Source organism: Papio anubis, chromosome X (genome assembly GCF_008728515.1).
Source record: "Papio anubis isolate 15944 chromosome X, Panubis1.0, whole genome shotgun sequence".
NCBI classification, from domain to species: Eukaryota; Metazoa; Chordata; class Mammalia; order Primates; family Cercopithecidae; genus Papio; species Papio anubis.
In genome coordinates, this window is record NC_044996.1 from 20,690,326 (window position 1) to 20,704,179 (window position 13,854).

A 13,854-nucleotide genomic window follows, 5' to 3' on the forward strand; every position below is an offset into this window, starting at 1 on the left:
AAAATTGCCTTAGCTTAGTCCCTCTGGCAGAATTCTAAACTAAAAGATTCTGCATCCCAACTCCAGCATAGCTGGCATTGTTCTCCAACCCAGTTTTCTTTTTATTAGGGTGTTTCCCCTCATCTAAATAATCAATGATGTGTGTGTATGTGTGTGAATACTTTCGCTTTTCTAAAAGTTGCTCTAGTAGCATCAATTAATCTGACCCAGCTCCTTTTAAACTGAACTATCTTGAAGTTGTGACATTACCTCCAAGTGAAAGGAGAGAACATCAAGCCCAAATTACAATGGGCCCCTTGAGATTCAAAGATGAATCAGTCAAGGGTCCTTCCCTCAAGGAACTTAAATCTAGTGGAAATAAGGCATGCATATATAACTTCGTTGCAATTTACAGAGTGTGAGAAGTGTCTTTATAAAGACTGGAGAGTTCCATGGGAATTCAATGGATATAAAGTTTTTGGAGTTCATCTCCTTCTGCTCCCATAAACATTCTTTCCCGTGGGAATCCAATCCAAAGATAACAAGTAGTCATCTTGTAGCAGGGTTCACATAGCTCCTTGTCATCTGGCTTCTGCCACTCTCCACCACTTCAGTTTTCCCTCTAGCCTTGCCAGGTTTCTTGGCAGTGCCTGAAGATGCCACCCACTTTCACACCCCTGTGCCCTTACTCCATTTTCTTGGAGGTTTTAAAAGAAATAGAATGACATAATCAGATATGTACTTTAGAAATATCTCTCTGGGAGTTGGGTGGAGGAGGGTATAGAGGCAGGCAGGCCAGTTTGGAGGCTGTTGTTAGTTGTCCAAGTGAAAGAAGGTGAAGTGATGAGGCAGCAATGGAAAGGAGGGGAATGATGACATTTAGAAAGCAAAATCAGTAGCATTTGGTGACATTTGGCTATAGCAGATGAGGGTGTGAGTGAGGTATCCAGAATGAGTGAAAGGTTTCTAGTTAATTTGAGAGTCCATTTTCTACACCAATTCATGAACTCTGGGGCAGGGACCATGTCCTGTTCATTATTATATTCCTTGGGCTGGGCATAGTCCTTGGCACAAAGTAGGCATTCAGTAAATGTTGGATGAATGAATTGTTCACCACTTTGGCAAGCTGGATATAATCAGTGAATTTGTATTCTCAGAGCACATGTTGACCACTGGTTGAGAATGTGGTCCAGAAAGAACCTCTTTATGGGAGAGTGTAGTGATCTGGGGATTCAACCTTTACTGGGCATGAAATGATAGGCAGTTAATTGACAGTTGGCAGTAGAGATAAAGGTAATTCATTCTTTAATTCTCGGGCTTTAGAGAATGGCTTATCTCCAGGGCTGCTTTAAACTCCCAGTACTCCAGTGTGGTAGCGACATTTTGGCCTGCCTTTTACAGAGGCAGAGTCCATGGTGGCTCCAGGCACGATCTTTGATTTAAAGTCTGAGCTCCTGATACCCAGGTGCACCTTCTGCAAGGTCATGTTCTTTCAGGCTAAATAACAGAAGGGTAACCTTCAGCTGGGTTCCCTAAGATGATTTCTTTCACCAGCAATCATCACTTTCCCCACCGGTTTTTAATGCAACCATTTCTTTCATCTATATTCCTATCTTGATTATTGAGAAATTAAATGAGCATGTAAGATTTGATTTAGATAATGATTAATTAGGGGAAAGGACGTCATTCTAATAGCATGTCACTATTATATGCTAAGGAAATTAGTTCATATTTTTGGATGGCAAATTGACTTGTCCTGCGTTTAAAAAAAATACCTTTTAAAAAATGCCTGTTATGGCTTTTTTTGGTTCATTAGTAGAGCAATCTGCACTTAATCCTTTGAATGATTTTATTAGGCATCTATTATTTTCCCTATAAGTCATGAAGCAACCAGTTTGGGATATCATTAATTCCTTTGTTTAATATTAATTTAGTGATAACATTGCATTATTATTTTCAGCACAAAGTACCTTTGTTAGCAAAGAATATAATCTGCCATTCGTAAAGCAGACCTTGGCAATGAAATGTGTCAAATCATCATATATATATAGAAAAGATTTCAATTTTCATTGTTACTGAGCCCTGACGATTCATTCTCTTCTGTTGCTGTTTGAATATGCTTTATCTGCTCTTAGAAAAGTGTAAGGATCAAGGTCTACATTAATATTTCTTCTGTTCTTTAATGTGATTTTTGACAATTTGTAGTCATTAACTAAAATTGCAGTCTAGTAAAATAACCAACATATAGAACATAATAAAGGTAATTAGAGAATCAGAGACCTGGAAGTGACCTTGAGGGATTATTTAGTCCATTTCCCAATTTCAAGCTATATGACTAATCTTCCTAAACAGCACTCTTCATCATATTATGTCTCTGCTTGAGAATCTCCAGTGGTCCATTACTGCCTGGGAGTCAAGCCCACAGGCCTCTGCCTGCATTCAAGGCCCTTCAAATTTGAGCCTGTCTTACCTGATAAGCTATTACGCCCTAGGGTCTAGCCTGTCTCCAGTTATGTTAGCTTTGCCCCATTATTCCACTGTTTCCAAACACATTTCACCCATTGGCCTTTCCACATATTTTCCATTCTTTGTGGTCTACCTCAAGCCTCGCCTTCTCCTGGAAGTCTTCTTTGACCCCTAGAGCCTCTGGTAAGCATCCCTTATCCGCAAATGTTGTCTATATCACGTATTTTAAAAGTCAACTTTATTGAGATATAATTTACAAACAATAACATGCACTCATTTTAAGTGAAGAGTTCAATGAGTTTTGACAAATGTGTACACCCATGTAACCACTAACCTAATTAGAATGTAGACTATTTCTTCTACCTCAGAACATATACTGCATATTTTGTCACATAACCATATACCAACTTTTACTGTTCTCTAGCTATTATTTTGTGTGAAAGTCTAGTCTCTCAGCATGAATTTATCTTTGGTTTACTTTTAATACATATCGAATATTTACTTTGTATCAAAAAGACAAAGAGCTTCACATGCATAATCTCACTTTTTATAATAACTCTATAAGGTTAAGTACTATTGATGATCCCATGTTATAGATAAGGGTAAAAAGTCAGGTAGAGGTTGAATAACCTACCCTTGCTTGTGCAGCTAGCAAGTGATAGGGCTAGGCTTAAATTGTAAGCAACTTGACCTGAGGAGTCATAAGTGTTTTGTTATTTGCTGCCTACTAGTGCCTGTGATGATGCTAACCTCGGAGCCATTAATGCTGACTTGGAATAAAATCCAATAGAACTGACACATTTAAACAGCCCCATACACACTGTTGGCTTTCCTCTTCCAAGTATGGATGGGGATTAAGCCTGGAATGGGGTCTACAAGTGAATGTGGTAAGCATAGGACTTCATGGCAAAGAGCAGCTGAAGTCCCACTCCTGGGGGAGGTGGCTAAAGAAAACCAGGAGCAGTCTAAAAGGTCAGATATTTAAATGGAGCCAACAAAGAGCAAGAAGTAGGCCCAAAGGAAAGAGCCTGTGATGGAGGTCAAGAAGGCCAAGCCACAGGTAGTCAGGCTTGAAAAGATCTTCTGTCACAAGAGTATGCCTCAGGAGAGAGCCTTCTGTGGACCATCTGTGGTTGGCCTCTAGGAGTGGAGTAATCCCCCAGAGAAAAAGCTTCCATAGCTCAAATATCTCCTTTTACTTATATGACCCAAAACTGGACCCAATGTGTGTGAGAAGTTGTCTTAAAATAATTAGTAATAAATTACATCATAGTTCATTCAAGCGAAACATCTATTTATTGTATCTTCAAGATGTTCGGATTTTTTTTTTTTTTTGAGACAAAGTCTCACTCTGTCTCCCAGGCTGGAGTACAGTGGCCCGATCTTGGCTCACTGCAACCTCCGCCTCTTGGGTTCAAGCAATTCTCGTGCCTCAGCCTCCCGAGTAGCTGGGATTACAGGTGCATGCCACCATGCCTGGCTAATTTTTTTTTTTTTTTTGTAGAGATGGGGTTTTGCCATGTTGGCCAGGCTGTTGGTAGTTTACTTTTTTGGTATTTTAAAATATTTTTCCAAGATTGAAGTTAAGTGTACAGGTGCCTCCACTTGATATTTTTTCTTTTTTTTTCTTTTTTATCTTTTTTTTTTTTTTTTTTTTTTTTGAGACTGGGTCTTAACTCTGTTGCCCAGGCTGGAGTGCAGTGGTGCCATCATGGCTTACTACAGCGTCGACCTCTGAGCTCAAGTGATCCTCCCTCCTCAGTCTCCCGAATAACTGTGACCACAGGCATGCACTACCGTGCCTGGCTACATTTAAAAACTATATATTTTATAGAGATGGAGTCTCACTGTGTTGCCCAGGCTGGTCTCAAACTCCTGGGCTCAAGGGGTCCTCCCACTTCAGCCTCCCAAAGTGCTGGGATTACAGGTGTGAGCCACCACACCCAGCCTCCACTCGCTCTTCTTAGATACAGACAGACACAAAGTTCTTTGTTAGTATTCTCAATCTGCAGCCCTCATTAATTCAACACTGTGTGCACAGGGCTGAATGGGAGCGAAGGAGTATCCCAAAGGAGATGGGAGTCATTCTCTGCTCTTCAGGAACTTACAGTCTAGGAGAGGAGATTATAGTATGAAGGTACTTTTTAATCCTTCAATGTAAATGGGAACTAGCAGCCATGTAATGACTTCAGTTAATTTTTTTAGCGTCTGGGAATGCAAGTTATTAAGCCCTAAAGAGCTGAACATTTCTGGCTCATTTGAATAGTCAATTGCTAAGTCTTCTCCTTATCTCCATCCCAGGCTATATTGCTTGCCTCTATTCCCTTTTCCCAGCTGAATTCCATTTTTACAATAATAATAATGATAATAAGAGAACCCCTCTTTGATAGCTGGGCTCCACGATTACTTGTCCCTTATATCTAATAAAGGGGTTATTTTCTTTTAACTTTCCTTTGTCCCTCGTATATTTAAAGAGTGCTTTTGTATTTAGTATGTCTTTTGTAGGTGGCATCTTATTTCTTGAATTTACCTTTCTGCTTTTACTCATGCAAGTACGTACCAGTTCTTGGCTTATCTCCTTAGTCATCTGCTTTTGGTTTTACTTTTTTTCATTCCATTTGGGATTCAGTTCTCAGGCTAATTCTTTGTTTACTTGATGAGGATTCCCTCTAAATTCTTTTTCTGTTTCTTTCTGTTTTCTGTGTTCTTTCTGTTTTATTTCTTTCATGCACATGTCCATACATTGAAATAGCTATATTTCATTATTGTCATTTCATTTAGGCATGTCTAGCTCACCTAGGCTTCTTTGTTCCTCATGCTGTCTTGCAATGGGGCTTTTCTTAAAAGCTGGGCTGTCAAATTTACTGAAATTTATATGAAATTTACTTAATACAAAATATCTTTTCCTTTGGCATGTATTTCTCTTCTTCCTGGTTTGGAAATTCTGAATTCTTAATCAGTTTATGGGTGTTTTATTTCCTTAAATATATGGCTGACTTTTAGCCCATAGATCAATTGTACCAGTTCACTGATTAACCAAGCAGTAATAACTGGGAAGGAGGGTAAATATTGCAACATATCCACTTATATTTGGATATAACATATACCTTTCTTCATGACATCTGACATGTTTTCCCAAAAGTTCTCATTTGAAGTTTTATTCTTTTAAAGATTTTTGACTTAACTGATTCTTCAGGTGGTGGGAGTTTATAAAATGATGAGACTTGCCCAACTCAGGGAAGAGACATACTATATGCAAGCTCTAAATTACTATATGAATTATCATATCAAAGGCAAACCAAACTGGTGTCATGGTAATTCAAAGAGTCATTCCCCGACCCATGTAGGTACATCAAGCAACAACTTGTTACCTTCTAAAATCTGAACCACTCATAGCACTTCACTGAGAAAAGAGCTGAGCCCTTTTATTTGACCTAGAACTGTTGGAAATAGGACCAGTACTAACAGTTACCCTGCCAAATAAACTCAACCATTCCTGAAAACTGGAAGTCATTGTCAATGCAGATTTAGAAACACAAAGGATTTTATCTATAACAATTAATTTTATGAACTTATTTAAATATGATATTTTGCACATGTACTACTTAGGCATTGGTTTACCAAGAAAGTAAATAAAGCCCTGCTAGATGAACAGGAACTTTGTATGTGAAAGTACCTGCCACATAGGATTTTTCATTCTACATATTTGTCCCAACCAGCATTGTTTAAATTTAGATTAGCCACTCTTACACAAGGGGACTCTTTCCCTTCTTGGTCCAGTAAACCGTATCAGTTCCTGTTCCTAGAATAGCATTACATTTTGTAACTTCATGTAGTAAGAACACAGTGAGCAAGAACTAGCTGTTTCTGTACTTTTTCTGAAGATAATCATAAAGTTTTAAGCTTAGACCGTATTGAAAATCAGTCTAAGGCTTGTATATGAGATTGACATTTATAGGAGATAAATCTGAACTCTATGTCTCCAGACCCCAAATTGTATTTTGACATTAAATATCACTTTTCCATCTAGTACTATAAATTACAGTGCTGTGTTCGGTTTGGTGATATGTATTATCTGTGATCTCCTTTACTGCTTTTGTCAGCAGATCCCTTGAGAAGGGTGAAGTGGAGAGCTTGGAGTCAATACCCTAGACCCCAGCAGTGATGTCATGTGAGGCAAAACTTGATGAATTTTGTTCCTAAATTAAGAAAATCTGGACACATGAATTAAGGACATGATCAACTGAAATTCCTAGGGAAATAAGATGTTGTAATAAAAATAAATCTTCTGGTGACTTAGGGCTAACTAGTCTCCCCTCCTTTTTTTAAAAAATAAAACCTCCAGTTATTGAAAAGCTGTCTAAAATGTCTGAATATGTTTTCTAGTATGACTTCAGTAAGATTTATTGAAACTTGCTTTTCTGAGAACCTTATAAAACTTTAGGGGAGTCATCCTTATATCCCATATACAGATTTTTTTTTTTTCATTCTACCTTGTTAGTTTGCTTTATTGCACTCATTTACTATGTACTAGCTATTTATCTCTGCTAGTCCCTTTAGACAGTGAGCTTCTTTGGAGAAGGGATTAAATTTCTCTTGTTCAAAGTTGTACCTCCAGCATGTAGCACAGTGCCTGGCATATAGAAGGTATGTTAGATTGGGTACTCTGAGAAGCAGATGCCAGTTGGATTCATATCTAATCCAATATGGAATAGATGTGCAAGGGATTTATCGGGGTAAAACACTTATGAAGGAAAATGAGGAGGGAGCTGAAGGAGGCCAGAAAAGCCATCAGACCATGGTGCAGGTCTGACCCTTGTGGAAGAGAGAGGAAAGAACGGAAGTTTGAGTAGGAGGAATCTTAGACTGCAGTGCTGTTTTAAGAAAGTTTGGCAGGGTCAACAGGGAGTCTTTAAGTCAAAGTTCCCTGTGAGCAAAGTCCTGTGTTACGTGACTTTGTCATGCTCAGTATCTTTGCCATGCTCAATCATTGGCTGACAGCAGCCCCCAGGGAATGTGGCTTAGGCACAATGTGGTGGTGAATTCAAAGGGCAGCAGCTGGGACCCTTAGTCAATTACATTCCCCACAGTAGAAGATCTGAGATGCCCATATTCACAGCCACCACAGAAGGAGATCAACAAATGCTAATTGGAGAAAGAGTTTGGCAGTGGCTCATGCCTGTAATCCCAGCACTTGGGAGGCCGAGGTGGGTGGATCACCTGAGGGCAGGAGTTTGAGACCAGCCTGCCCAACATGGTGAAACCCCATCTCTACTAAAAGTACAAAAAAATTAGCCGTGCGTGGTGGCAGACACCTGTAATCCCAGCTACTCGGGAGGCTGAGCAGGATAATTGCTTGAACCCAGGAGGTGGAGGTTGCAGTGAGCGGCGATAGCACCACTGCACTCTAGCCTGGGCAACAAGAGCGAAACTCCATCTGAAAGGAAAGGAAAGGAAAGGAAAGGAAAGGAAAGGAAAGGAAAGGAGAGGAGGGGAGAGGAGAGGGGAGGGGAGGGGAGGGGAGGAGAGGAGAGGAGAGGAGAGGAGAGGGGAGGAGAGGAGAGGAGAGGAGGAAGGAAAGGAAGAAGGAAAGAAAGAAAGAGAAAGAAAGAAAGAGAGAGAAAGAAAGAAAGAGTTTGAATAAGACAGGAGTTGAAGAGAGGAAGGAGATTGGTCTTAATATTCACCGAGCCCTAATATTTGCTAGTATTGGTGGAGGATATAAAATCGTGGGATTCACACTCACCTCCCTCATCTCTCCTCAAACGTTACCTTATGGAAGAAGCCTTCCTTGACTACCATATACAAAACAGAATAGTCTCCGCAATCATTGCATTCTGTGTCTCCCTTACTTTACTTTTTAAAAATTAGAAACAAGCCAGGAGAATCGCTTGAACCCAGGAGGCAGAGGTTGCAGTGAGCTGAGATCGTGCCACTGCACTCCAGCCTGGGCAACAAGAGTGAGACTCCATCTCAAGAAAAATAAAAATAAATAAATAAATAAATTAAAACAATTGACACCTTTATTGAGGCATAATGGATATATAATAAGCCGTACATATTTTGAGGGTACAAGTTGATAATTTTGACACGCATATACACCCATGAAACCATTACCACAATCAAAATAATGAACATATCTATCACTCCCTGGAGTTTCCCCACTACTCTTTATACACCCTTTCTCCTACCCCTCCTGCCCACCATCCCCCCTTAACAACCACTGAACTGCTTTCTGTCACTCTAGATTAGTTTCCATTTTTTAGACTTTTATATAAATGGAACCATAGAGTGTGTGCTTCTTTTTGATCTGGCTTCTTTCACATAGCATATTGTTTTTGAGTTTTGTCCCTAAAGTAGTATGCATTAATGGTTCATTCCTTTTTATGGCTAAATAGAATTCCATCTTATAGATATACCACAGTTCGTTTTCCTTTCCTTACTTTGTTTTACTTTCTCTATAATATTTGTCACCTTTTGACATTATGTTTCTATTTTTGTTTGTTTGCTGTCTCCCAGAATGTAAGTTCCATGAGGGCAGGGACTTTGCTTTGTATACTGTTATAACCACAGTGCTTGGCATATAGTAGGCACCTAATAAATATTTGTTGAATACCTGTGTCTTACTTCAGACCTTTAGTTAACACAGCAACAACACAGCTTTGATATGATATTGATGTTTTGATCATTTATCCTGAAAAGCAGTATTGGGTTGGAAATCATAACTGGAATTTTGAAAATTGTTTCTTGGTTGTCTTCTCATTCATATATTATAATGAGGAAAAATAAATTATAGGAATGAAGATTGATCTTTCAAAAGACAAATTAAATATCGGTGTTCAATGATGTGTTTTTGGTGCTATAAATTAGTTTATGCAGAATTTATGAGTCAAACCTAGGCAATTAATTCTGATGGTTATTCAAAAAGAGTCAGCCATAAGGACAATTGGGAGAAAGCAGGGATTAGTTAAGATGAAATACAATTTTGAATAATCAAAATTTTACTGTGTCTCAAAAGAAATGCATTGTTTGCCCTGTTTGCCATGTGTGAGACTGTGTGTGTGTGTGTGTGTGTGTGTGTGTGTGTGTGTATGGCGGGGGGTGGTGTGGGTGTGGGTGTGAGAGAGATCCTGCTTACTGAAACATGAAAACCTTGTTTGTTTCAGGATCAGATTTGCAAGTATGTCTCCCTAAGGGCCCAACATGCTGCTCAAGAAAGATGGAAGAAAAATACCAACTAACAGCACGATTGAACATGGAACAGCTGCTTCAGTCTGCAAGTATGGAGCTCAAGTTCTTAATTATTCAGAATGCTGCAGTTTTCCAAGGTGAGTTCTGGGGATTATTTTAGATGTGCTGCTCAATGGCATCATTATTTGGGCACTGGGCTTTCAAATGCTAAGTATAATTTATAAATTACCATTCCAGCATTAATGCTTGATAATTAAAAACCTCCTAGTGAGAAATTCTGGTTTAAAAAATCACATTTTCAGAGAAGCTTCATTTCAATCTTTGGAAAGGTGAGTATTGTCAAAAAATCATTGTTCAAGGACATTCTATTTATCTGTATATAAAGGTTATAAATCTCTACAGAAAGAATAAATAATATTTTATCTCAGCTGGGTTCAAAAGCAAAAAAGTTTCCTTAAATACTGAGCCTGGTTTTCTCCAGGAATGAGTCAGATGCTTGTGGGACACATGTGAACTCCTTCTGACCACTAGGACCATTTCCATTTAAGAGGCAGACACTGGCTTATTGGCCCAGCATTTTCCCATTTGTGTGAGTGGTGACCTCTCCTCTCTTTGTGATTCTCACTTCTTACCATGCCTGTGAATGATTGCGAAAGAAGCTGTTGTGGCATTGCCAGAATGGGTAGGAAATGACACTTCTCCTTGCTAACTTGTAGGACTATCATAGCAGGATGGGGAGTACCTCCCTCAATTGTAACACCCAGCTAGGAAGATGATGATGATGATGGAGTTGGTGGTGGTGGTGATGATAGCAAACACTTATATGGCACCATGTACTAGGTACTCTTTTAAGTGGTTTACATGTATTCATTCTTTTAATCCTCACAATGTAATTATGAGTACATATTAGTATCCTTATTTTGTCGATGGAAATCTAAGGCACAGAGTGATTAAGTAACTTGCTCAAGGCCCCAAAATTAATAAATAAATGGCAAAGGCAGGATTTGAACCCAGGTGGCATGGCTCTTAGAGTCTATTCTTTTAACTATCCCCATAGGCTGTCTCCTGTGACTGGGAAAATTAATTATGGATATCCACAATTAATTAGTAATTAATTAATTATCGAGCTTTCTTCTATCGTTCTTCAAGCAGAGGGAATCAGCCACCTTTTTCTTGCCTCACCAAGGGAGTATCGAGGTCAGATAGAAAAATAACACTCTGACTGCCTGACATAGCAAAGCTTGAGATTTATGACACTGTTACAAGAATTAACCTCTTTGAATTATAAGGTGGGTTGATTATAGCTTATTTTTGTATTAGAATGAAATCTTTAGAATTAGCTAAGAAAATTGTTTAGATTAGTGAATAAAGCCTACATTCACAACAGTTTCTTGGGTCAAAGCCTCAGGGGATGTTAGGTTGATTATATGAAATATAACATATAAGCTTGAAGTATTTGTTAACCTATTTATGCAGTCAAACTCTTGTGAAGAGTTTGTTGAGACTAACAATTTGGTGATAGAATGAATAATTTAGGCAGATTTTAAAAATACATGTAGCATTCATGAACTTCTTAGATTGGTCTTGGAGTTGATCTGTTGGATGAAAGTGGGATGAGAAGAAATGATGTGACATGAGAATTGAGTTGAAGCAGAGAGCTGAGTCTTACTCTTTGGGGAATCAAGGTCCCTTTTTAGAACAGAGTATTAGTGATTTGTTTAATTCCCAGAATATCCAAGCTCACAGATGTTACCTTATAATCCTTGTCTAATTGGAGCGGAGTGGTAGAGTGATCATACTGGTATTTTAACATGCATAGTAGCTGACATGGTTATCTATCTGAGGGCCTGGGCTGTCAGTATTTACACCTCTGTCCAGTTCTGCACTTTGCATACTGTGTTTTCTAGATCTGCAAAAATGTGAGACTAGGAGAGAAAAGAAGTTCTGACAACATTTTAGTTGGATTAGCTTCCAGATAAGCCTGCTGTAGCTTGGAGGCTGAATACTAGTACTGCGAACCGAGGGTAGAAAATGGAGCAGCATCTACTAATTGTATCTCTCTCTCCCTTTCTCTCTGTCTCTCTTTCACTTACACACACATACACTTTCTTGAATTGTGGGGATAGACAGAAGGACAACCCTAGCAAAGGAACTTGGAGACAATGAAATGATGTCTGAGCTCATTATTGCTAGTGCCCTTTACCTTGTCACCATCTGTATTCATTCTTTATCTTGTTTCACTCCCTCTTCTCATTCTTTTCCTGCCTCACTTTTAGAAAAAATAAACCTTACAAAGATAAATAAACCACGATCCCAGACCTCAAGGCACTTGTACAGTGTTGCAGAAGACATTGCACCTAAATCCTTTTGTAACAAACATTTGTAGAGACAGGACTTCAAACTGGGGACCACTACAAGATAATGTATTATTAATTGCTAAGAAAAAGAGAGCATCCACTTTTTTCTTTCTTATGACCGTTTATTATTCCAATGAATTGAAATTAAGAGACACAATTGTTTTTCCCCTAAAATACATCCCCTCCCCAATATTCTGGTAGACCAAATTAGTGAGAAAACCATCCCAGTACTTCACTCATATGAAATTTGATATGACAGCTTTTGCTAGCTATTTTCTTCATCACATGAAGTTGAAGAAAGCTCATCTTGATCTTGGCCTAGATCCACAATCTCTTTAGTATTCCTTCACTAGTCCACATTGAGGGTATTTAAGCAGTGAGTGCTTTCTGCAAATATGTGCACAGTTCCACGAGCAGTCCTTACTGCCTCGATTTGGATTTGATGTCTTCATTTGCAGGAAGCCTTTGCCCTTATAAATGTGCCTGGGGCCCTTTGCTACAGTGGTTGGAGTGCTCTATTGCTAATGTTGTTTTGATAATGATTGAAGCATTTAAAAAAGTTGTTCTTTATTTTCAATCTTTGCATTGCCTCGTTTCCTAAATTTAATTTACTTAGATGTGCTTAGTAAAATGAGGCAGCACAATCACTTTTTGTTTCTGCTTAATTAATTCTTTCTGAAAAACTCCACTAAAAGTAGATTTTCCTTTCTCTTTTTCTTTTTCTTCTCCCCACCTTATAATAATTATGATGATAATAATAGTGAAGATTTATTAAGTGCCTACTATATGATGCTTACTTTTACATAATTATCTCATTTAATTTTACCAGTAGCCCTACGAGGTCTGTACTGTAATTATCTCCATTTTATAGACGAGGAAACTCATTGATGCCACAGCTTCTTCTGAGCCATCATATGACATGGCTTTGCTTGTTCTGAATGTACTTGAGGTAAAACAAAATTGAGAAGTTGAATTTGTGGTTCTTGTGAAGAAAAATGGAATAGAATTCTGAATTTTTCATCATCTCACTACCACCTCTATACCTTCAAACCTTGAGTTCTATTTTCTTTGTAGAATTTTATTATGATTTTCAGCCTTGTACTATCAAGAAATATTTGGGGTACATCCAGGTCTTTTCCAGATGTTGGATAATTCTAGTCTTCCCCAAGGTACCACTGACTTTGAGTGATAATAGACTCTTTTATATGCAGCAATACCTTGCTTTTTTTGGAAGTTGCCTATCCCACAACTTGAACTCTCCTCATCAGAAAGGAAAAATAGTGGTTAAGCAGGAAATCACCTCATCTGAAAGGTTTTTGGGTCCTTGCTTAGAGCCTACTACTGTTCCATGTTTATGTGTAGTCTTCACACACTTGATTTTCTGGCTTTCTAGGGGGGGATCCAAGAACTCACTAAATGTGGCACTTGGGGACATTTAATAGAGGACCATACTCCTGCAGGCCACAGTGGCTCTTGTATTACATTAGGTCCAATGTTCACAGTGTGGTTACAAGTAAATAAGGAAAGTTCAACTTACATTCACTGTCCTTTTCTTAATATTTCCATTTTAAATGGCTAAAATGAATTTCCTCAGTGCTTAAGATCAGTGAAAGAAACACTGGACTTGGAGTCAGAAAATCTAAGTTCAAATTCTAGATCTGCATTTATGAGCTTTATGATTTGGGGCAGTTATTTAGATTCCAATAGCCTCAGTTTTCTTATCTGCAAAATGGACATAAAAATTGCAGTCCTGCTTACTTTTGTAAAGTAGAAATAATGAATGTGAAAGTATCTTGAAAACTGTAAAACACTATATGCATGCATTATCTAGACAGCTCATTTATGTGGACCGCTTCACCCC

General features: G+C 38.5%; 1 protein-coding gene across 2 annotated transcripts in view; it reads left to right on the top strand.

Annotated features, from left to right (window-relative positions):
• The window catches only part of GPC3 (glypican 3), a 461,620-nt gene that overhangs the window by 22,290 nt on the left and 425,476 nt on the right, over positions 1-13,854 (top strand). For both annotated transcript variants that reach the window (XM_017954390.2, XM_017954391.3), the window contains exon 2: positions 9,612-9,773. In XM_017954390.2, coding sequence (XP_017809879.1) covers positions 9,612-9,773 — 162 coding nt within the window. The remainder of the gene's footprint in view (positions 1-9,611; positions 9,774-13,854) is intronic.